We start from the raw sequence: 22,614 nt of genomic DNA, 5'->3' as shown, positions 1-22,614 counted from the left end.
GCAATAATTGTATTCACTTAATATTCTTGGAATATGAGCTAAAGAAGGAACGTTCTTGGAAGATTAAAGAAGTGTTTAAATCCAGTGATATTAGGTTTGTCTTACAAGGCTTAGGATCAAAACGATTCTGCAACTGCCCGAGTAGTTGACTTGTAAATGGCTGCGAATTAAACAGATGACTTTTAATCTTACGTTTTCAGTCAGGAAAGGTATTCCAAATGTTTTGTATTGCATGACGATGCATCTTTTCATTATTCAATAACCAGTCGGAGAATCACTTGTGTTCCCAAAATAAGTATGTGTACTCAAATCGTCCTACATGTTCTTGAAATTTGTCTTCATGTGATTTTTTTTCTTTCACCAAAACTAAAGCTGTCTCTCAAAGGAAAGTTTTTTTGACATTGAAGAGACAAAAGGATTATGACATCTACTTGTAGAGATCTGTTTTTGACATGCCTCTAAAAGCCCTCTTTTCCATTACATGTTGTGCAGTCAGACAAAAAGTTGCATCAGCATAAATTCTATAATCTATTTTTATTACACTCTGATTACTTTATTAACATACAGTGAATATATACTAAATCTTTTACTTCAGCTTAAGTAATTCGGAATTTTTGACGGAATTGTTGTCGGAACTAGGACTTAGAAGATAAGTCAAATTAAATATTTCGATAACCCAATAAATTCAAGTTCGAAATTTCAATATCTTATTTTCGGAGGGAGGGGAAATGTTTTCAGTTTTGGTCCATTATACTAAGTATATTTGCTTCGATTTTTTATTTTTCCATAAAAGCGAAAATTTTACGCATGGTATACATTTACGCATGGCATAGCTTCAAATTAAAATTTAATAATATACAGAGTGGTTATAATTAAAGTTCCACATTGAAACGGTCATAAAGCCTGAATTCGGCACTAAAACATGAAGATACTGATTCAAAACGCTTTTAATCGATTTGGGCCAAAGAAATCTCTCATGTTATCTATCTAGTTCCATTGCATTCTCCTACTGCATTCGATTGCATAACAGTCATTTCACACTGTTTACTGTTGAATGACAGCTAGTGTTATAACAGAACCATTTTTTTCTGAAGAGCAGTCGACAGCTGGACCACTGCGATTGCAGCTCACTTAGAGTCAATATTAAAATGTTTCGTGATACATGAACTACAGTAACGTGGCATTTTAGATACTACGATTTTTATGCACGGCTGGGTCCCACCTCACGTGTGTCGCACAGTTACTTAGGCAACATTTCACGAATGAAAGTCTTATACGCCAACACTTCCCCTCTTCCCACCAGACCTCAACCTCTGTGACTTTTGTCTATGAGGTTATCTCAAAAGCACTGTTTATGGTGATAATCTAAACAATTTGGCAGAAATGAAAAATGTGATACACTGATAACATTCCTCCTGATATGCTATGTGTAACGTGTATACGAGCCAGTTTCCCTTAAAAAGTCCTCTACAAAGGCATCCCTCCCTTAAGGCAGATAGCCCTCGAGTGCTTTGTCGTAATCTAATAAACCAAACCAAAACCAAACCTGATATGCTAAGAGCTGCTGTTTAGAATGCAGTAACATGATTTAACTTGCTTTCGGAAAATGCTGGACGCTACATTGAACATGCTTTGTAACACGTTTCGGAAAATATTAAACACATTTTAAACAGATGTTTTCACATCTTATTTCATTTAACAATATTGTATACAGCGCCATTTTTCCTCTGATGGTGAGTTTTTGAACTCTTTTTTTTTTTTTTTTTTTTTTTTTTTCCGCCGAAAATAAATTCCCATAACCTCCTTTACACGATTCCCAAGTTTGATAACATTTGCTCCGGTAGTTTTCCTTTTATGACCATTTCAAATTGAAACTTTAATTATAACCACCATGTAAATTAAACTTTAAAAGTTTGACAGTTTGGTTCAAGTCCCAGCTTTAAAAATATATATATAAATATAATCTTTTATATTAATCCTCTTAGAAAGAATGTTTTAAGAAGCTAATTTTTCTCTCGCGTTATAGACTGTATAAAAAAACATGATCTTTAGTATGATTTAGATTGTTTCAGCCGATATAAGAATCGGGTCACTCGGTGGTACAGAATAAACCCTGCTGGACTGTTTTATTTCTTTGTCATTTAGCAAAAATCTTTTAATTAAAATATTTATCCTTTGGACTTCGCTTTAAACTTTATTTATAGCTAAAATGACTAGAAAATGAAAAGCTGTCTTTAGCTGAAACGCAATTCATATAATTGATATTTTAAAAAATTGACAAGAATGCGAAATGTATGGAAGTCTAGCAGTCGAAAAATCTTAATTTTCTTGTGTGAGCACTGAAAATAACTGTAGAAGGAAAGAAGAAAATTAGGGAGAAAAGTAAGGAAAAATTTGCAGGGAAATTTGGCTATCAGACATACCAAGATGTTCAAAAAGTTGGACGTTTTCGAATATACTTTCAGGATACTTCAAAGAATTTAGGTGTTCAAAGAGAAAACACTTGGACGTGTACACCAGCAAATACCATCAATTGAGCTTGTGTTAACAGAAAAGACAAAACGATATCATTGCAGATTAAAGTGAACAGGTACTGGTTTTAAACTATATGGTTGTGTAAATTACGTTATAGAACATCATATCGTATCATAAATGGTGAATCCCATGATTTTCTCAGTCGAATTATTTGAAGATTCAGGAGTTTATCCAGTGATGTATGTGAATGTTAACTAAGGATATCTTTTTTCCCTTCCTGATGAAACAGCGGCCGAGCGGTAAAGTCGCTGAACACCGGTAGTTCGGTCCGAGGTTCGAATCCCGCGAATGGGCTGGCTGCATGGGCGTTTTCATGGTTTTCCCAATGTGTAACGTGTATGCGAGCCAGTTTCCCTTAGAAAATCCTCCAGGAAGGCATCCCTCCCCTTAGGCAGATAGCCGTAGTGTGCTTTGTCATAATAAAATAAACCAAAACCTTTGGATGAAACCAGTCTTTCCTTTCATCTCATACCTTCAAAATGTTTAGCCTCTAAAGACTGATAAAGGCTCTGACGAAATACTTCGTGAAGAACTTTCTAAGGGAAACCAGCTGTCATACGCGGTAGACATGAGAAAATCCACGAAAACGCCCATGCAACCAGCCCGTTTACCAGTGTTCGAACCCCGGAGTGAACTACCAGTATTCAGCAACTTTACCGCTCGGCCGTTTGTGGGCCTTTATGAAATGGAAGGCGATAACTTTATTTAAAATGATTGTCAGAAATACCAAAATGTTTCGAAAAGTTGGATACTTTTCAATATACTTTCAGAATGTTTAAAGAAAAAGAGAAGAAAAATAAATTTTTTCGTAAAATTTAGTATTCGTATTTTTTTTTTTTTAATTTAAAACTTTTCAATCTTATGATATTTGATTCTTGCGATTTCAAAAATAAAATATTTGACTAAAATGTGAATAACATTTTAAGAAACCAAATGTAGGATAAATTGTGTAAAGCAATGGGCACAATGATAAAACTGTTTAAAGCAGTGTATGCAAGTCATCCTAAGTTAAAATATTGGTTATACATCTCTCTTATTTATATATATTTTTTCTGAACGGAACATTGAAAGGCGTGTAAAACTGTGCTTTACTGTATTTTCTCTTTTGATTGGCGCCATCTGTTGGTGAAATCAGAACTAAAACATAATTTCTTTAAAGGCTGAAGGCAAATTTGGATTGGAATTAGGATCGTTAACTAGAACAGAAAGATTTTTATGAATATGAAATGCCTCTAGAAAATCCAGTTCTCCAATGGAAGATGTTTTTTGAATAATTTTGGCAGCAGAAAAACTGAAAGTGTGGTTTTCGGACCAACAATGTTGAGTAACAGAAGACTTCTGTGTTTCCTTTTTTCTAACATCTGCCTCATGTTCCTTGACGTGAAATTTTAAGGCTCTCTTAGTTTGGCCAATGTTAAACCACACTTTCAGTTTTTCTGCTGCCAAAATTATTCAAAAAACATCTTCCATTGGAGAACTGGATTTTCTAGAGGTATTTCATATTCATAAAAATCTTTCTGTTCTAGTTAACGATCCTAATTCCAATCCAAATTTGCCTTCGGCCTTTTTTCCCCCTCACAGGAAAGGAAACTAAATTGCCATATATTAAGAAGTTCGCCAAGTAATGTATTCTTGGCGCAAACTGACAAAAAATGTGCCAACATAAATTTGTGAATTTCGCTCCAAATTTTACAAAATTTCATATTTATGCGTAATTTGAGTCATAGAATCGAAATATGTAAAAAAATTGGTATGTTATTTCAGAAAAAGTCCGATTTTGTGTCAAAATACCTGTGTTAGAATAGTGCTATATATAAATCTAATATATATCCTAAGTCGCGCTTTTGAGACATGAAGAACGCAATTTGAATTTTGTCAATCGGCCCAGTAGATCGAGAGATATAGGACTGTCCTTTTTTTTTTTTTTTTTTTTTTTTTTTTTTTTTTTTTTTAGCACTGTACCTATTGTTAGTCTATAAAATTGGAGATTACTGAACTTACCAAGTAAACATTTCTAAACATCCCCTAGATTGTATATCAGAAATGATCTCTTCAGTCATTTAAATTGCTTCACATTCGATCAGTTAAAATCTTTTATTTGGTGAGTTGATATTCTTTGTTTCAAACAAGCAAGAGTCTGTTTTACTTAGTATTATTATTCTTTACTTCTTACATTCATAAAAAATTCCTGGTCAGCATGCAGATATTAAAAGTAATGAAAATGAATTCTGTGTGGATAATTTTGAAATGTTCATTAATGCAGTGGTGGGCCTTACAAAAAAAACTTATGCTGTGGCGGTAGTCTGGTGCACATGCAGTGATATTTCACACAGCTGCTCTTAACTAGAGGGGTGGAGAAAAGAGACAAAAAAAGGTTTTTTCCACCCGCCATTAAGAAGGCCAGTCTTCTTTCCCTTTACCCATAAGCCACTACGAATAATGTCGCAAACGTGAATCGAAATGAGTGATTTCTAATACTGTTTACACTTTTTTATCCCTTAAATGTGCGCAATATTATTATTATAATTATTATATGAATTTTAAAAAATCTACTCTTGCCCATTGTTTCGTGGGTGGTGTTCGCATTGTGAAACTTATCTAGGTAGTGGGGGGGACTTACCTTTTTCATGCTTGTTTCCAATAAATGAGGAAATTTATGAATTTAAAAAAATGCATGTAAGAATTGCATAATATATATTTTTCATTATTTTACAAACTAAGTTGTCAGAAAAAAATTTTAAAATAAACGTTTGTGTAATTTTTCTGTAGCAGTGAAAGTATAAGGATGTTTGGCTGCATGGATTAAAAAACTCTGTAAAATAAGGATTAAAAAAAAAAAAAAAAAGACTCAGTGTTTTTTTTTTTTTTTTTTTTAATATCAAAGAACAAATATTTTTTCTGACACTGTTCAAAGCATGTTTTGTCTTTTTGGTACATGCATAGACCCACATTGCACGTTTTGCACATGTATCTTCTGTGTTTCTTCCTTGTGCTGCAAAATGTACATTGATTGGATTTAATTTCACTGGTATATGTCCAGTGTTATTTAGTTTCTTTTCATCTGGCACACGAAATTCTTTTTTTTTTTTTTTTTTTTTTTTTTTTTTTTTTTTTTTTTTGTGTGTGTGTTAATGGGGGGGGGGCTTGGTCTTTTTGGCTTTGATATGGATCGTTCGTTTCCCCATTCATACTTATTTTATTCGTAATTTCGTCTCAAAATATTCAGAAAATATTTTTTATTTAAATAAAACTTTACACGATTTCTATTTTTAATTACAGCAAAGTATAGTTACATTAAATTTAAACCACAGGAAATAATTTATAAAATTGCAATACTAGCTGGGAGAGTAAGTGTGTTAAGGTCAGAGAGAAGTCTCTGGAAAAGAAAGACCTTTTTACTGGGCTGGGGCATGTATTATTTAGTAATAAAATAACTCTGTGATTTCCAAACCCCTTATATATATCCGGGTAAAAATAAACGTTTCTATTTGAGAAGCAAGCAAATGCCATTGTGAAGAGCAGTGGTTTCAAGGCGCAACCACCGAGCCTCTAGAGCATTGTGACACAAATGCTCTAAAGTGGGGCAGTGGTAGCACCCTGAAACCACAAAGCAAATGCCATATATAAAGGGGTTTTTTATATATGCAGTTAATTATTGCTATTTTTTATTATTTATGATAGAAATCATGATGTGCAATGAATAACTTTTGAAATTTAAAGTTGTTTATATTAATAAAAGAAAGTTATTTTCTCTCGTTGAAAACAAATTTTAAAAGGCATTCAATTTGAAGTACTAAGACCTAAGTCATGTATGATTCTGTAGTCATTTTGTGTTATTTAGAGATAAAAGGTCAGTAATCAATCGATTTTCACTCAAAAAATTTCGGAAGGAAGAGGAGAAAAAAATTTGAAAATTGATGGTTTCAAGGCGACCTCGCGTCAAAGGGTTAATGTAGTTTACTGTGGTTACAAGTGCTACCAGAACTTTCGTAATGGTTCCCAAAAAAATTATGCACTATTATTAATAGAAGCTTTTATTTAGCTGATTTCATGATGTTTATCACTATGGTTAAAATTTTGTCTTTGACTTTTAAACTGATTTATGATGAGATGTTGATTTCAAATATTGTACACACTCCTTGAGGATGAGGGTCATTTTTTTTAAATTTAATGAAACGACTTTTCACAAGTTTTATTGTTTACAGAATTGTATGTCCCATGGGGGGAAATCTTTCAAATGAAAATTTTACCATAATTTTCTTTTATTTTGGGGGGAATTTTTGAATACAGCTCCCAATTTTTATCCCTTTTGACATTATTTTTGATATCGTTCTAATTAATATATATATATAATTCACATCTAAAAATGTGTTGGCTTGAAATTTTCAGATTATGAAGCAAACTCTTCAGGGTCTAAAAGATATTGTGAGATTTTTACATTTTTAAAAAATGTGTTGTGAAGCAGAATTGGAAGTATCAGTTTCAAAGTTATAATCTCACTACGTCACACTATTTTTCGTGCTTCCATATAGATTTCTATAATTTTAATTGTATTTCCTTATTTATTCATCTACGTTCCCCTTGCTGTAAAAAAATAAAGCGTACTTTACAAAAATTCTGGCATTTTATAAATGTTATTCCTGCGTATATTATACAGTCAAAAGTCGTTAATCCGGACTCGTCGGGACTTCGGCGATTCCGGATTATCGATTTTTCCGGATGTTTTCGTTTTCAATAACCTCTGGGTCACTTTCTTCACTATGGAAGCGAATTATAATGAGGAGGAACTTGATTTAAATCATATCAAAGACCCGAGATGAAATACTACACTTAGTACGGAATTATAAACCAAATAAAATAAAAATATCTGCCCTGAAGATAAGGATAGTGCTGACAGATCAACTTCCAATCTGCTGCGTGAAATTGATAAACAGATTTCGGATTTCAAAACATACTTTCGCTTTGTAGATACAAATTACATATTAGTAAATGTATATCCGAAATTCTATTTGACATAATCTTTCTAATATATCATAATGTAATAATGATGTTTCTCCTCCCCCCCCTCTGTAGCAGAGCAGCGTAAAATTGATAAACAGATTTCGGATTTCAAAACATACTTTCGCTTTGTAGTAAATATATATCGGAAATTCTATTTAACATAATCGAAAGTTCAAGCTTACTTTTATAAAATTGCTCTAACAGTCTGCAAAAAATAATAAGCCGGATCCAATTCGAAGATTAAGGAACAACGCAATCTGCAACATTAACTGAATTAGATAACTTTAGCTTAGCGTATAACTCCGTTACACATTAAACGCGCATGCGCACAAACATATTCGCAGCCGTAAGGGTCTTACGCGCTCTCGTAAACGCCTGTGCGCGTGCGTGAACGCGACGCATGCACAGAAAGTTTGTAGCTTTGGGGTTCGGATTATGGGTGTCCGAATTAACGACTTTTGACTGTATATAGTATGTAGATAAAGTAAAATATTTTGTAATAAATGTTTATTGTTATATATAATTTCTTGTCATTTTCAGAACCAAAAACTTATGCAAACATGGTTAGTAAAAATGCTAGTACTGTTACTGCACCCAGTGTCCCTGCTGCTTCTAATACAACATCTCCAGTTTCAAGCCTTCCTCCTGCTCATAAGAATGATCAATCACCAGCTTTTAAAGCAGAAGGAACATCAACACCATCTGGGCAGTTGAGCAGAGATAAAAGTGAGCCGGTATGGGTTTTTCAGTGACCAATTCCAGCAGGAAACTGCACTTGCCCTCTATATTATTTTTTAATGCTATACTTAACCCATTTTATCCTAATTTATTTATTTTGTTCAAATTTGAAAAGAGTATTTTCTAAGGTTAATTAAACCTAAACAAACTAAATATAACAAATTAGAAAATTTTTTATATTTTACAAAAGAAATCTGGCCCGTCCTCTAAATAGGACACTGGTATAAAGGGGATAAAATTTGCATTTACATGTTTTTAGTGTTCTCTTCAATGATGAAAAGTGATTTCTGTGTACAAATTTTACTTTATTCGACTAATACTTCCTTATTTACAAGATAGTTCCCTTTTGAGATGAACTTCACTCTAATCTTGGTGGAAAGGTCCAAAGCAAGCCTTAAAAAGTGTTTTATAAGTGTTTAGTAAAAAATGACCAACACTATCTTTACGGATGTCTTCTTTTGCATCAGAAGGTACAGTCCATATGCTAGGTCTACCTTTTGTTCTTAGCACAGTTTCCTTTAGATTAGATAAACTGTTGTTACAGCTCTTTGGAACTCCTTCTAGTTTAGAGCATCATTTTTGTTCAGAGTTTTGTGAAATATCTAGGCGTGTACCATAGCCATATCCAGCGAACGTATAAAAAGTGGCCAGTACCACTTTTTCCCACGATGTTTAATGGAAAAAAGTCCAGCCAACCAGTCATGGTGATCCACACCACCCATATGTTGTAAGAATTAATCAAATTTGGCATCTTTACGTTAACTTTATCTTTGTGTCCTCTCACTCGCCTCTTCAGATCAAAGAATGGTTCTAAAGTGCTGAAATTTGTAGCAACAGTGACAGTACTATTATCATTCCATCGCAGCAGGAAAATCTCAGATTTCTCGTCAAATACAAACTCAGGCGTGCCTGTTTCTTTCTTCCGCATAAACTTAGATTCTTCTAAAGGAAACTCGTGGTTTATCCGATTTTCTTGTATGGTTACTGTAGCTCGAAAACCCTGTTCATCAAGATTTTTCAAAAGATAAATGCTAGTAAATAAGTTATCAAAAAAAAAAGTGTAACTTGAAGGCTTCACAATATTCTGTGTTAGTTTCATCACAAACCGAGTACCAAGAAAAGTATCATTTCTCGCATCAGATTCTTTACCGCATCTGATCAGCATCTAACCAGTAGTCACGTTCGCAGGTATTTGAACGATAACCAGTTAGAAGGAAAATTCCGATAGAAACACATATTTCGTTAGCAGTGGCCGAGAAATCGTGTTAGTTTCTTTTACAATGAGATCTTTGACTTCACTGGAATAAAACTGCTCAAAAAGCTCTGATGGAGTTTTATCTTTAAATGCAGTTTCCATCTGCTTGAACAAGTCGCTTGCAATTGATTCATCCTGTGTTTTTCATTTTGTATATTGTGGTAATTTATTCTTTATCTAAGATGACTGGTGTCTTTTAGCCTTTTTTCTACTCTTTGTTGTGAAAACACTAGAGCTTGTGGACGGTTCAGGCTGGAAACTACCTTTAGTTATAACCTACAGAGACTCAGGAACATCAGTTACAATAATCTCACCAGTATTTACTTCATTCTAATCTCCTTCATCTTTGTCAGTTAGTTCACTGGTATCTGGTGGTAACATAGCAATTTCAACTTCGCTCTCATCTGTATCTAAACTATTGAATAGTTCTAATGCTTCCTCTAACTTCAGAAACCTTTGCACTAACATAACTCAGCAGGGGTGAAACACTACAATTTTTTTTATTCTTATTTATAAGGAGGGAAAGAACGTGACAATTGCATAGTCGTCCCATTGTCCTATTTAGAGGACTGTTAAAAATCAATGCGCTAAATCTCACCTAATAGCAAAGCTTTCATTAACCATCAGGATGATGAGGAAAGAGTACTTTCACATTCAAAATGCTCAGCTGAGTGTCCAGAGTAAACTAAAAACGAATTCTGCAACCACAAAGAGATGATACAAACCACGCCTACTAATGCTATGAATAATCAAAATGTCCAGAGGAAGTAGGAGGGAGCGAGGCACATAACTCATGCTAGCAGATGCTAATACATATCCCTATATATTCCAGCTGGCAAAATATTCGCACCAAGCAAATACTGATTTCTACATGCTATTTTTCAGCTGTCCTTTAAATAGGACAGTGGGATAAAATGGGTTAATTTTTTTATTTTCAAGTAAACTGTGTTTCTTTTAGTAGGGTGGGAGATGCCTGTGTGCGGTTTTGGGGAATTAGACCATTCTATGTAATAAAGGCAGTATTGAAGGCTGTTCTTGAGCATGTACATGATATCCAGGATAACAAAACACAAAGCATTTTGAGTGGGAATTTTATGTTCAAAATTTTAAGTCATTATATGCATAAATCAGAAAAGTGGATATTTTTGTCTGATTGAAAGTAATCTTAAGCTGTTGTTTCTCTACAGTAAGTGTAAATTAGATTAGATACTTTGAGAAAGTACTCAAATAAGTATTCTGTATTTGATAGTTTGTGTGTGAGTATTCAATCTCCCAAGTCCCAACAGTGATAATTTTATAGGAGAAAAGAGTATGTAAAGAAATCTTTCTAGTATAAAGTCAGTGCATTATTGCTGATATACTGGTGTGCAAAAATTAAGGACAAAGCGGAAAGATTAGCTTATCAGTGGAATGAAGTAGCAGAGTGGACTGAAAGACTAATCGGGGAATTGACTAGGGCTTGATACATTAGTATATGCTCATGTAATGCAGCTAGACGTAATGGGGGGATATTGGAGAGGTATACAGATCGCTGGCAGTATGAGCTCAGCATTTCTGGGAAGCTATTACATGTCGTATATCAGTTTAAATACCATCGAGTTGCTGCCTCAGTGTGAAATGTTGAACAGTCAGTCTGTTAAGACGTGATCTGGATGATTTAACCTGAGCTTGAATCATTGGAAAGAATGAGGAGCTCCAAGTGTGGCTGTGTAGTAGTTCGACTGCTGACAGCATCATTTCACGACTTTAGAGAGCATTTTCAAACTACAGGAACAGCTGTCTGAGGATTTAGCAGTGATCATCCATGAGCAATCACGGCAACGGACAGCCATATGTTGCCATGCAGGCAAGAAGAAATAGGCGGCAAATGGCGGGAGAAATCTTAAGATGCATAGGACATGTGATTGGAGAACCGATGTCGGGTTGTACTGTAGCCATGAAGCCGTGCAACGGTGGTTTGTTTGCATGACAACTTGTATGGTATATGTCATTAGCACCTGCTCATCGGAGAAGGCATTTTGTGTGGTGCAGAGAACACCAGTGTGAGTAGCAATTCTAAACGCATACACGTCTGGAGAGAGTGGAAAACACTCAGTAACATCATCAGAAGGGAATGGTTTGGAGGTTACAAAGTTCTCGTTTGCGGAGGCATAATGTTTAGTAACCGTGCTAACCTTTACATCTTCCAAAGAGGTTCAGCACTGGGACCTGGTATTGTAACGAGATTCACCTTTCTTACATACGTCTTTTCATAGATACTGTGGGTCCTTTGTGCCTTTTTGTGGACAAAAATTCTCCATCTCAACAAACAGTTGCTGTTGGAGACATGGATTGGCCAGCAAGGTCTCCTGATCTAAATTCCATTGAACATGTAATGGAACTTTCTAGGAAGACACATGGCAACACGTAACTTGTCACCAGTATCGATTTCAGAGCTGTAATTAGTGCTTCAAGAAGCAGTGCCTCAACAGCTGATTGACAACCTCATATTAACATGGACAGATGATCTGAAACCTGCACAGCAGTCATGAAAGATCATATCCCCTACTAAAGGCTGGATGTTTCTTGCTGGACACCTGTCACATGGATTTTTGGCCTGCTGTCGCTTTGTGATCCATGCTGCTTTTTCGATAAAGTTCCTTTCTATCCTTTTCATTTCGTTGGGGGGGGGGAGTTTTGCTTACATTACCCATGTTCTTGCATATTGTCAATCTTGTGGCATTATTTTTATTGATTTGTAAATCTTTTGCAGAATTTTATGTTGAAAAAAACCACCTCATCTTTAATCTTTGCGCACCAGTATGTTTTTTATATATATTTTTCATTATATGAAAAAAAATAATGAAATACTAAGCCACTAGGACATAAAATACCAGTGGGCAGCATTTAGAAGAAATGGTTACAAGAAAATAGTATTAAGTAAATGTTAAAATTATTTTAGTGTTATGTGTGGTATTGGGATTAGTAAGTGTAATCAATGGTATCCAAGGTTTTTGTTTGCTTGTTTTGAGGAAATTCAGTGATTATCAGATTGGAAGTGGAAAATATGAGGTCCTGCCTGTTAAAAATTTACCGATTAAAAAATTAAAAAACGTCATTGATAGATTTACCCCTGAGTAGAAATGATATATTTTGACAAGCCCCCCCCCAAAAAAAAATAGACTGTTGTACTTACAAAATGTTTTGCAGCAATTTCAGTGTGTAGTACAGTGGTGTAGAGAACACAGACTGGACACCTCATCAGTTGAATTCTCTTTACCAGTGAGAGTTGTTTCAGTCTGACGAACAATTCTCGATGCCATTTAATATGGAGATGAATAGGGATGGACCCATCTAACATCAGGGAAGGAAATTGTTGGGCTAGACCTAGCATTCTTGTATGAGGATGCATTATGCTGAATGGATGGAGCTCCACATTTTCTATACCAAAAATCATTACTTTAATGAAGTTATCCTCCCTACATGTGGCTTTGATTTTATGGGTATCAAAGCATGGCCACACTGGACTTATGTTAATGAAGAGCTTTTAGAAAGTGAAGATGTGTACAGAATAGATTGGGCAGTGTGCTCTTGTCATTTAAATCCTAATAAACATGTGCAAGATATAAGGAAGACACTTAACATGATCTAAAACAGATGTTTCATCAAGAATGAAAACGCTTACCTCCAAGAATGTTAGATACTGTGGTGTTAAGTATTGACAGATGGTGCAATTCAACCATTGCAGTTAGCGTAGGCCTTATCCCTTACTAGGTCGGTCGGTTTGGTTTATTCTCTTTCTTGGCCAGACAGTTTTTCATACCAATGCCATTCTGTCAATAAAGCCTCTTTTTTTTTTTTTTTTTTTTTTGTTTTGTTTGTTTCATTTTCTAAGTTCTAGATTGTACCTCCGTAGTATATGAATTTCGTATCTGGCAGTTAATTTTTTGCAATATTATGGCCAAAATCAGAAAAATTGCTTAAATTTTGCATACTATTGTACTTTTTGCCAATGAAGGGTGTTGCCTTATCAATACTTTTTGCAGCTTTTCTGTTATGATACGGTTATCAATTTTGTTATACACATTTTTGTACATGTATAGTATATTTTCTTAAATATGTATGTTGCAGAGATTTTTTTATGCAAAAATTTTTAAAAAATTACGAAAATCTTAATTGGGAATTGATTTAATTATTTTTGAAAAATAAATTATTTTATGCTTCTCTTTTGTGTAATATTTCAGTTTCTCCTAAAGAAGATTTTGATGATTTTTTTAATTATTGTTAATAATTAATATAGGTAACATTTGGACAGCAAGCCAATCGCATGTCACGTCCTAGACTGAATTCTGGAAGGAGTGGTGTGCCACGTTTCGAAAGTGGTCATGAACATTCTGCAAGATCTCCTGATGATCTTGATGCTGAAAAAAGGAAACCTGCCTTTATTCATTATCCGGATTCTCATCAGCTTTTTGTTGGCAATTTAACACATTCTATCACAGAAGAGGACCTCAAAGTGCATTTTACACAATTTGGTAAAGTTCTGGATATGAGGATCAATACAAAACAGACCCAAAAACTAGGTGGAGGAAAAGTACCTGTAAGTATCAACAGTGATATAACATTTATATTCAGTTTAGCATGACTCATTAAATGTGGAGTTAAGAGCACCAATATCTAGTGCAGCTCCAAAAAACATGTTTTCACACACACCCCCTCCCCCAAGAAAACTATTTCTAGCTTGCTACTTTTTATAGAAGCCTTACTGATAGCAAAAGTAGTAGTTTAATATTATATATACTGTAAACTACATTTCCATGCAATAAAATAAGCTAGAGCAAAATTTTTTAAGGGAGTCATAAAAACTAAAAAATATATAGTAATATATTAATTTATAGTACAAGTTTAAAAACCTCTGTATCAGATAAATTGTGTTTAGTATATGCATTAATCTAGAGATAGTATAATGCTTAAATCTAATGTCAACACTACACATTAAAAAAGTGAAAGGTTTCATGATAGATAAAACAAAGTAACAAGTTAGGGGGGATAAAAAATCCATATAGTGAAGCACTGATGTTCAACTTTTACTTCAAATGAGATATTTCTTCTTCGCAGCAGTGCCATGTCTATGTATAAATTATTCTCTTAGTTAAATTTTACTATATTACTTAGTTTGCATCAGAATATTAAACATGATTAAAACTAACTAAGAAATGTGGGCATAACAAGCATACAGCATGCTTTATTATTTTATTACTTGAGCTGACCTCAATACTCAGAGTAGAAAAAAGGCTATGGTAATATTTCTGTAAAATTCTACAATTAATTGTTTGGTTTACCTATATTTACCATAGTCTCATGCATATTTTTATCCTTTTGTACTAATTTTATCGTCTAAAAGTTGAGAGGGAATATTATGCAAATAATATCCTAAGGACAAGATTACAGTAAGAGCACAACAAATGAAAAGTAGTCATGTATAAACTACGAAGTAAATAACAATTTATTTCTTTTTTGAAAAAGCTACAATCTTTTAAGAATAAATAATAATATTGTTGTGTTTCTGTATGGGTTCGTGGATTTGGATGTTTGACAACAAGACTTGAAGAAACAAAACACAATTTATTTTCTAGTATTACTCAGGACAGTTCCTAAAACACATTTATTTACTGTTGTTGAAAAACTACTATAAATATGCTGAAACAATAAAAAACACAGCCTTTAGGTATAACATTGAAGACAGCTTCATGGCAAAGCACCAGAGTACAGCTCCTGGTTCGTTTTGGTCGTTCTCAGAACTCTACATGCTCTATGCTACAAATCGCAATGTACTCGATGATAAGCACTAGAGTATCGCTCCTGGTTTGGTCATTCTTGAATCTCAACACACTCGAAATAAAACTCAACAAGGCACTAACTCACGATAGACGAGACACCGACTGACTCGCTAGACTCTACCTCCTACTCCGCGTTCAGGCAGGGTTGCTATACTACCGGAAAAACTGGAAAAGGTCAGGGAATTTGAAAATTGACCTAAAAATTTAGTGAATTTAAGTATTTTAGCCAAAATCTGGGAATTTCATATGGCAATTCCCCGAAAAAAGCATGTTTTGCTCCAACGTTGGAAGCGATCACTTTCTTATCGAATTGTGTATTGCGTGAGCATCATTCAGGCAGGTGGCATAGAGCACAGCTCAATTAGATTGTCTTTTAGAAAGGCAAAGCAAGTTTCCAGCAACTTCGATTTCCAGTAACCTCGCGAATCGCATGTGCAAGTTTAACTAAACAAAATACTTATTCTCCTGTAAAACAAAATTGGTTTAATCCTAGTATACGGTACTATGGAGGTTAGAATCAAAGAATATGTATTGTTAACCTTTTCACGAGGGCGCACCTTTGTTTAAGACGCTCGTGCGGGACGGAAGGGAATCAAAGGTAGTCACCGTACAGGACAGAAATTTTGCATCACTAAGCCTAATTTTATATATAAAAAAAATCAGAAACAAAAGTTTCCCTTCTATCATCGTAATTTTTGGTATCATTTTAGATTATTACTTGAGCTCTTATATATGCTAAAATTAGCACTTAATAGCGTGTTCTTTCCCCCCCTCCTATATTTTACATGAAAATATACTTAAAAAATTGCTTATCTTGTAAAATAATTTTTGGAAGCGCTATTAAAATTATTCCAAAGTTTTAATTGATAAAATCCATCAATAAAGTTTCTTAGAAAAAGTATTACTTTCTGACTCTTCAGAAAATGAATCAACATTCTCATCTGCATTAATAAATGGTTCATTGACCATATGAGGGTATTCTTCCTCTGATAAATAGTGCCTTCCCGCCATAAAGACTAGAGGTGAGGCTTTCCGAAATAAAAAGAGAAGAAATGGAAATATAGCTGAAGGCAATGCAAAACGTAACAATACTCCACATGTGCTTGGTTGCTTCTTGTATTAGGCTTGCATAAAGTTCAACAGTTAGAAGGAAATGGTTTGGTGGTGACCTTAGCGAGGTTTATCTTTGTTAGCAAGGCAAAAACAATCACTATGTGGATAATTCCATTTCTAAATTGGGGGGGGAGCTTGTTCTCTGGATGCATTAAAAAATGGGACTTGCGTGAAGAAATGCAGTTTTTACTCAGTGCTAGTGAAACTATGCGAGATCAGCAAGTGTTTGTGCCCGAATATATTGGGGAATTTTGTCATGATGGTTTTTATTCCATAGTAATGAATGGTCAGTAAATTAGTTAATTGTAAACATTTTATAAATTCAAGAAGCATAAAATCCTTCTCTCCCCTTTCCAAGACTAAATTATTTTTTGTCTGCTAATTTTTTCGAATAGCAATAAAAAAATTCAGATACGAGTATAGAAAAATGTCTATGATTAAGGGAAGTCACACAATTCAAATTTGCTTAATTAAAGTAACAATCATATTAGGATTTATGTTAATTGAAAACATGTTTTAATATTTCTTTTCATTATGATTTGTAGAATTTTGGTTTCATTGTATTTGATGATGCTGAATCTGTGCAAAAGGTTTTACAAGCCAGGGTAAGTTTTTTCACAATTTATTTTCCTCATTATTAAATTAGTTGTATCCCTGTATTTGTAAATATATTCTAGTATATGTGCAGTATTATAATATTATATATACAGGGTTTGTAAAGTCTTTGAGTCCTTAAAAGTCCTTAGAATTTTTGGAATTGAATTTTGGTCCTTAATTTTAATCATCTGAATTTTCTGTCTGTTTTTACCACTGCCATTTTGAGTGTGGACTATCATTTTAGAGGAATATTTTTGGCGATTCACTGACATATATGGTTTTCGAAATGGGTTATAATTTGTTGGTTTTCGAAATGGGTTATAATTTGTTTCCATTTTTAATATAAATGATGGGATACTAGAAAGAATTTTGAAATTAATTTTTTCTAATAAAGAGGTCTTAAACAACTTTTCACTTTTGGGGATGTGAATTCTTTTATTAAACAGTTCTAAATTTGGCGGTTTTAAGATCAGTTTCTATAGAAAATATTTACTTCAGAAATCTGAGGAAGTTTCGATTTTTTTCCCCCTTAAGTATCGTAACATTGATAAATTTCATTCAATAATGGTAATATTTTGAAATTATATTTAAAAAATAACATTAAAAACATTTTTATTTTTCGCTGTCATAAAGTTTCATTTTGGCAACTTATTACACAATATTTTGAATCTGGGGGAAAAAAAAAACAAGGTATAATGTTATAAAGCACAATTTACGAAACAGCTCTCAGCAAGAGAAAAATTAGCTATATAATAAATTAAAAATGTGGTTGTTTTAATTTGTTCAATTTCCCCATGTAATTTTCTCAGAATATGCATGAGTTTTCTCTATGAAATTAATTTGACACTTTTGCCTCTTCCCCCTTCCCCCCCCTCAAAAAAAAATATTTCTGTCTTTTTGCTGTTACAGAATTAGCAGTGATAATTTTTCTTTGGGATTTTAGACATTCCACCTTGGAAAGATTAGAAGGATTTGAAGGTTTAAATAAAAATAAATGTTTTGCAGCTTTTAATGTGTAATTATCCTAATATCGCTTTAGAAGTCAATGTCCTAAATTATATGTATTTTAAAGTGTGCAATTTTTATTAGATTTTAATAGGGCTTTTTTAACAAAATATTGTTAAAAAATAAATTTTAATAGTTGCCATGTGCATCCATAATGACTAAGGTTATCTAACTACCTAATTTAATTATTTGTAACTAAATGTTTACCTTTAAAAATTATTTCTACATATTAAAGCGAGTTATAGCTTTTCATTAATACTCACTGTGGTCACAAGATAGAACACAAAAATGTAAAAATTCAAGTAAAACTTATTCTTTGCATCTAGTGAGACTTAAAATAATGCAAAACAACATAATCAAAACTTTTCGGTCATATGAATCGCATAGCTTTTACTTTAGCTCTGTCTGTCTAAATGTTCAAGAAACATGTTCAAAGACCTTTCTTTTGTTGATTAGCTAACTTCTACATGTAGCACTATTTTATTTTCTACAGTAAATGTTAACAATAGCAACAACGATAAATTAAGGCTGAATTCAGACAAAATTACAAAGATGTCTAAATTCAGCCTTATTTTATTGCAAAATTATGCCTTTATTTATTTATTCCAGTGAATATTTATTTTGAACAAATCATTTTAAAAGTTATGTTTCTATTTTTCTCTGTCTTTTATCATGTGTATTGTATCATCTATCAAATACTCTATAAGAAAGGTTTAACATTTTTATATACAAAAATTTGTTATGTAATGTATTTATTCATATTTGTTTATTCTTTTTTAATTCTGAAATAATTGTGTGTGTTCTGTTTGTTTTCTAGCCAATATATTTCAATGAACACCGTTTGAATGTGGAAGAAAAGAAACGACCAAAGGATAATCGTATTAATTCCAATGATAACAGGGTTGGTCTTCCACGTGGTGGGCCATCACCACGGGTTGGTGTTGGAGGACGTGGCCCACGTGGTGGTATGATGCCTCAAGGAACTGGTAGAGGTGACAACAGGGGAGGCATGAGAGGAAATTACGCTCCTCGACGTTAATTTTATAAATTAACCGTATTTTCCGGTCAACGTTTAGTTATCACAATGTATGGTCCTTACTGATTACATGTTGGACATCTGGTGCCTGGATAGGACACATTCACCAGTCACCTTGTGTTTATTTTTTATTATGTCAAGCTTTCAGGTTTCATTTGCTGGACTTCATTACTCAAGTAACAGTGAAGGAGAAAAAAATGTAAATAGAAAAGTGCTTTAACCATGTTCTGTTTTGCTTACGAGTGTGACTTCATAAATCTTTGATTTCTGCTTCATGAAAATCCAGCCTCCACAAGTTGCCAAACTAATGTTCATGTGCATCTTGACACTAACTTGTAAATTAGGTACCAATAAATCCAAAATGGTATGTTAATATGCGTGAAGCATGTTTCTCTTAGAGCTTTATGGGTGCCACGAGGGGATGTAGCCGGCATCATTAACTTTCTTTCACTAGTTCGTCTTTTTGTACTAAAATCACAGAACCATTTGTGATAGTTTTTTCAAGAAATTGTCCATCAGTACAATTGTGATTCAACGGACATTTAAAACTGGTGCTCAGTGATCTCATCTTTGTAAGATATTCATATTGTGTATTACCATTGAAGCTGCTACTTAAAAAGAATTGCTTGCCTTTGGCTATATCTAAAATAAAATATTTTTTAATTTATAAATCAAATTCTGGAAGTAATTACATCAAATTACACTACCTCATAAAGCTTTGAGATATAAAAAAAAATCTTTTGCAAAATTATAATGAAAGCATATGCATATTAATTCATATTTGCTTTCCCCCCTGTCCATTATGTGTATTGATTATCATTGGCTTTTAAATTTTTCTCCCTGAATTTTTTTAAGTTTTTTTTAAGAAATTTGTTAGCTGTGAATATTATACAGGAAGAATTAAATCCTGCATTTATATTATAATGACGTTTATTTCATAAGTAGGATGTTTGAAATTCTGATTATTGAGCTTGTTTGTTGTTAAAAAAATATATTTATTATAAAGTCCTTTTAATGTTATGAAGTTAGACTTTACATTGAAAGAAGTGATTTCAAGTGTAAATGTTTATAAACAAACCTTTTGTTAAATATTTTATGTAGCTTGAGTTGCTTGTTTCATTGTTGAAATTTTATGTGAGATTTTAATTTCCTTTCTGAATGTTCTGTCATACTTCCAGCAATATCTTAATAACTGCAATTATCCTAAAAAATTTAAATAAGCATACAGTTCGTGTTGTGATCCTCTATATTATATTGTTGGGATCAAGTGAGAAAGTAGGGCTTTGTTAGAGCAAAGTGTACTTAATGGATGAATTTATCCCATTGTGAAAAAATTTGGTTTCCTTTTTCATGTAAATTGTGTATTTTTGTCCTGCTGTGCCATTTGCATATTTCCTCAAATATGTAGCCCAAAAAAAATGTGAGATTCTCTTCCCCTCCCAATTAAATTAAATAGCATAAAATAGATTTAGTTTATTTAATGCTATTTGATTTAGCTTTCTGTCACATTTCTGATTTTTCTTTTCTCCTTTTGTGTAAAATGTGTCTTCTCCTCATGAAAGTGTATTAATTTTAATTTAAATGCTTTTTTTCCCATCATCATAGACTTATTTTAGACCTAAGTTTCTTGTATTTAACATCTTCAATTTGCAAGATTGCTTGTAGATATGCCTAATTTGGTTTCATCCTCGCATTTCTGTGTGTTTCAGTATATGGATTGAAGTAGCTCTAAATGTGGCTTTTATTCACATTTTGTTTTTCTTTTTCATATTTAAATGTCCGAATTGGCTATCATTTTTTACATTTGTTAAATGTTTTTGTATTGTAATATGATAGGTTGTATGGCCTGCATGCTCTAGGTATAAATTTCTAGAAATGTTCTAGTCCTAGTCTATTTATTTAAGTAACTAACTTTATTTCCGCCCAGTATAGTTTATTTCATAGTTAAATGAATAATTAGAAAGTGCAAATTAGGAGTTATTACATTTCAATTAATAATACAGTGTTAAATTTTATCTAATAGTAAGAAATATATTAGGAATTCTGATATTAAGGGTATAGCAATTTTAGTCACTTTTTTGCTCATTTACAGATATGAGAGCACCATTTTATTTTTGTGGTGTTTTATCAAATTTCAGTTTTTAAAGATTGGAGTGGCACAAATGCTGATCATCAAATTAAAAAATTTTCATTAGGATTTTTGAATTTGTACACCAAGAGTGCCATTTATAGTGTAAGCGAATATTTTGGATGTTAAATGTTACTGTTGATTCTACCAGTAAATTTAGATGGTAACCGATACCGTGAATAAAAAAAAAATTTTAATATTTTGTGTGGAATGCGAAGTTTGTAAGCGTCGTGGTAATACATGTAATTAACTTTATAAATGCTGAATCAGACGCGTTAGATAACCATGTTTCCAATTTTTTTAAGTGTAGTATCAAATCTAAAAGCAGTGTATGAAGCATTGCTAATTACATATATGTAAAAAATGTATATAGTGGTTTGTGAAATTAATCTGATTTAACTTTTAACGTATGGGTGTTACGTGTGATATAAGTTTTGTAGCATAAAATTAGAATTGTAAATTGGAAACTTATTATTTTCTCCTTTTGAGAAACTTTAAAATTGCTATCCATAGATTCTTCTCTCTTCTGTTTTGTACTGGGTTTAACCTGGCACAAGAAAGTTTTTATTAAGTTATTTAGTTTAGAAAATATTTTGCTTTCTTCTTTCTATTTTAGTGTCCAGAAATTTTATTTGTTTAATTTTTTACAAAATTTATGTACTCTCGGCATCAATTTCTGTATAGAATGCGGTGTTGATTGTTCACATCAGCTGAAGAGATTAATTTTTTAAGCTAATAGAGAAATTCTTATACTCCTCTATGTCAGTGTTTAATGTGTACATTATTGTTTCATAGTGACTTATTTTGATCAAAATTTAAAAATAAAAATTGTTGATCTTTCTTTAAAAAAAAAATTTTTTTTTTTTTCAGCATCTACTTCATTTCAATAAAATTATAATGTTTTTTCTTTTATGTTTCATGTGTCTTCAATTTTAAAAATTGAAATTAGTATATTGAAAATTTAACTAACAAAATGTAAAATCTAATACTGATAAAATTCAAAACTTTTGAGTGAACTGTTCAGTGTCTATTTTATTTGTATTTAGCGATCAGACTGGGCAAATGAAGGTATAAATACCCACATATTCTTAAAATCCTACAGAAATGTATGTTTTAGTATATAAGTCCATATGTTGGCATTGACAGTCTTTCTTTAGCTAAATGCCGTTAGCTTAAAATTTGTAAGCTTCTTAGAATACTGAGAGTTTAGTGTTGTGATTTTGGATATGTTTATGCTTTGTTTAAGGTTCAAAGCACAAAAAGTGCCTTGTATTCTTTATTGAAATTATTTTTTGCCAGAAGTTTGTTATATGTACATGAACAACATCAAGTCTTTTTATGATCAGTTTCTAGTGATTCCTTGCAACCCTGAACGACCGTATTTTCA

The 22,614-nt window shown here is 32.7% G+C and overlaps 1 protein-coding gene across 3 annotated transcripts in view; it reads left to right on the top strand.

The window, feature by feature from the left end:
- The window catches only part of rin (ras GTPase-activating protein-binding protein 2), a 52,501-nt gene extending 30,366 nt beyond the window's left edge, over positions 1-22,135 (top strand). For all 3 annotated transcript variants that reach the window (XM_035354315.2, XM_085808458.1, XM_035354313.2), the window contains exons 8-11: positions 8,077-8,270; positions 13,809-14,108; positions 17,007-17,066; positions 18,881-22,135. In XM_035354315.2, coding sequence (XP_035210206.2) covers positions 8,077-8,270; positions 13,809-14,108; positions 17,007-17,066; positions 18,881-19,102 — 776 coding nt within the window. In that variant the 3' untranslated portion in view covers positions 19,103-22,135. The remainder of the gene's footprint in view (positions 1-8,076; positions 8,271-13,808; positions 14,109-17,006; positions 17,067-18,880) is intronic.
- The last annotated feature ends 479 nt before the right edge of the window (positions 22,136-22,614 follow it).

Source organism: Stegodyphus dumicola, chromosome 1, assembly GCF_044657685.1.
Source record: "Stegodyphus dumicola isolate Sdum_Otavi_A_Nest chromosome 1, ASM4465768v1".
In the NCBI taxonomy this organism is placed as follows: domain Eukaryota; kingdom Metazoa; phylum Arthropoda; class Arachnida; order Araneae; family Eresidae; genus Stegodyphus; species Stegodyphus dumicola.
This window is presented reverse-complemented; position numbering and strand designations above follow the sequence as displayed.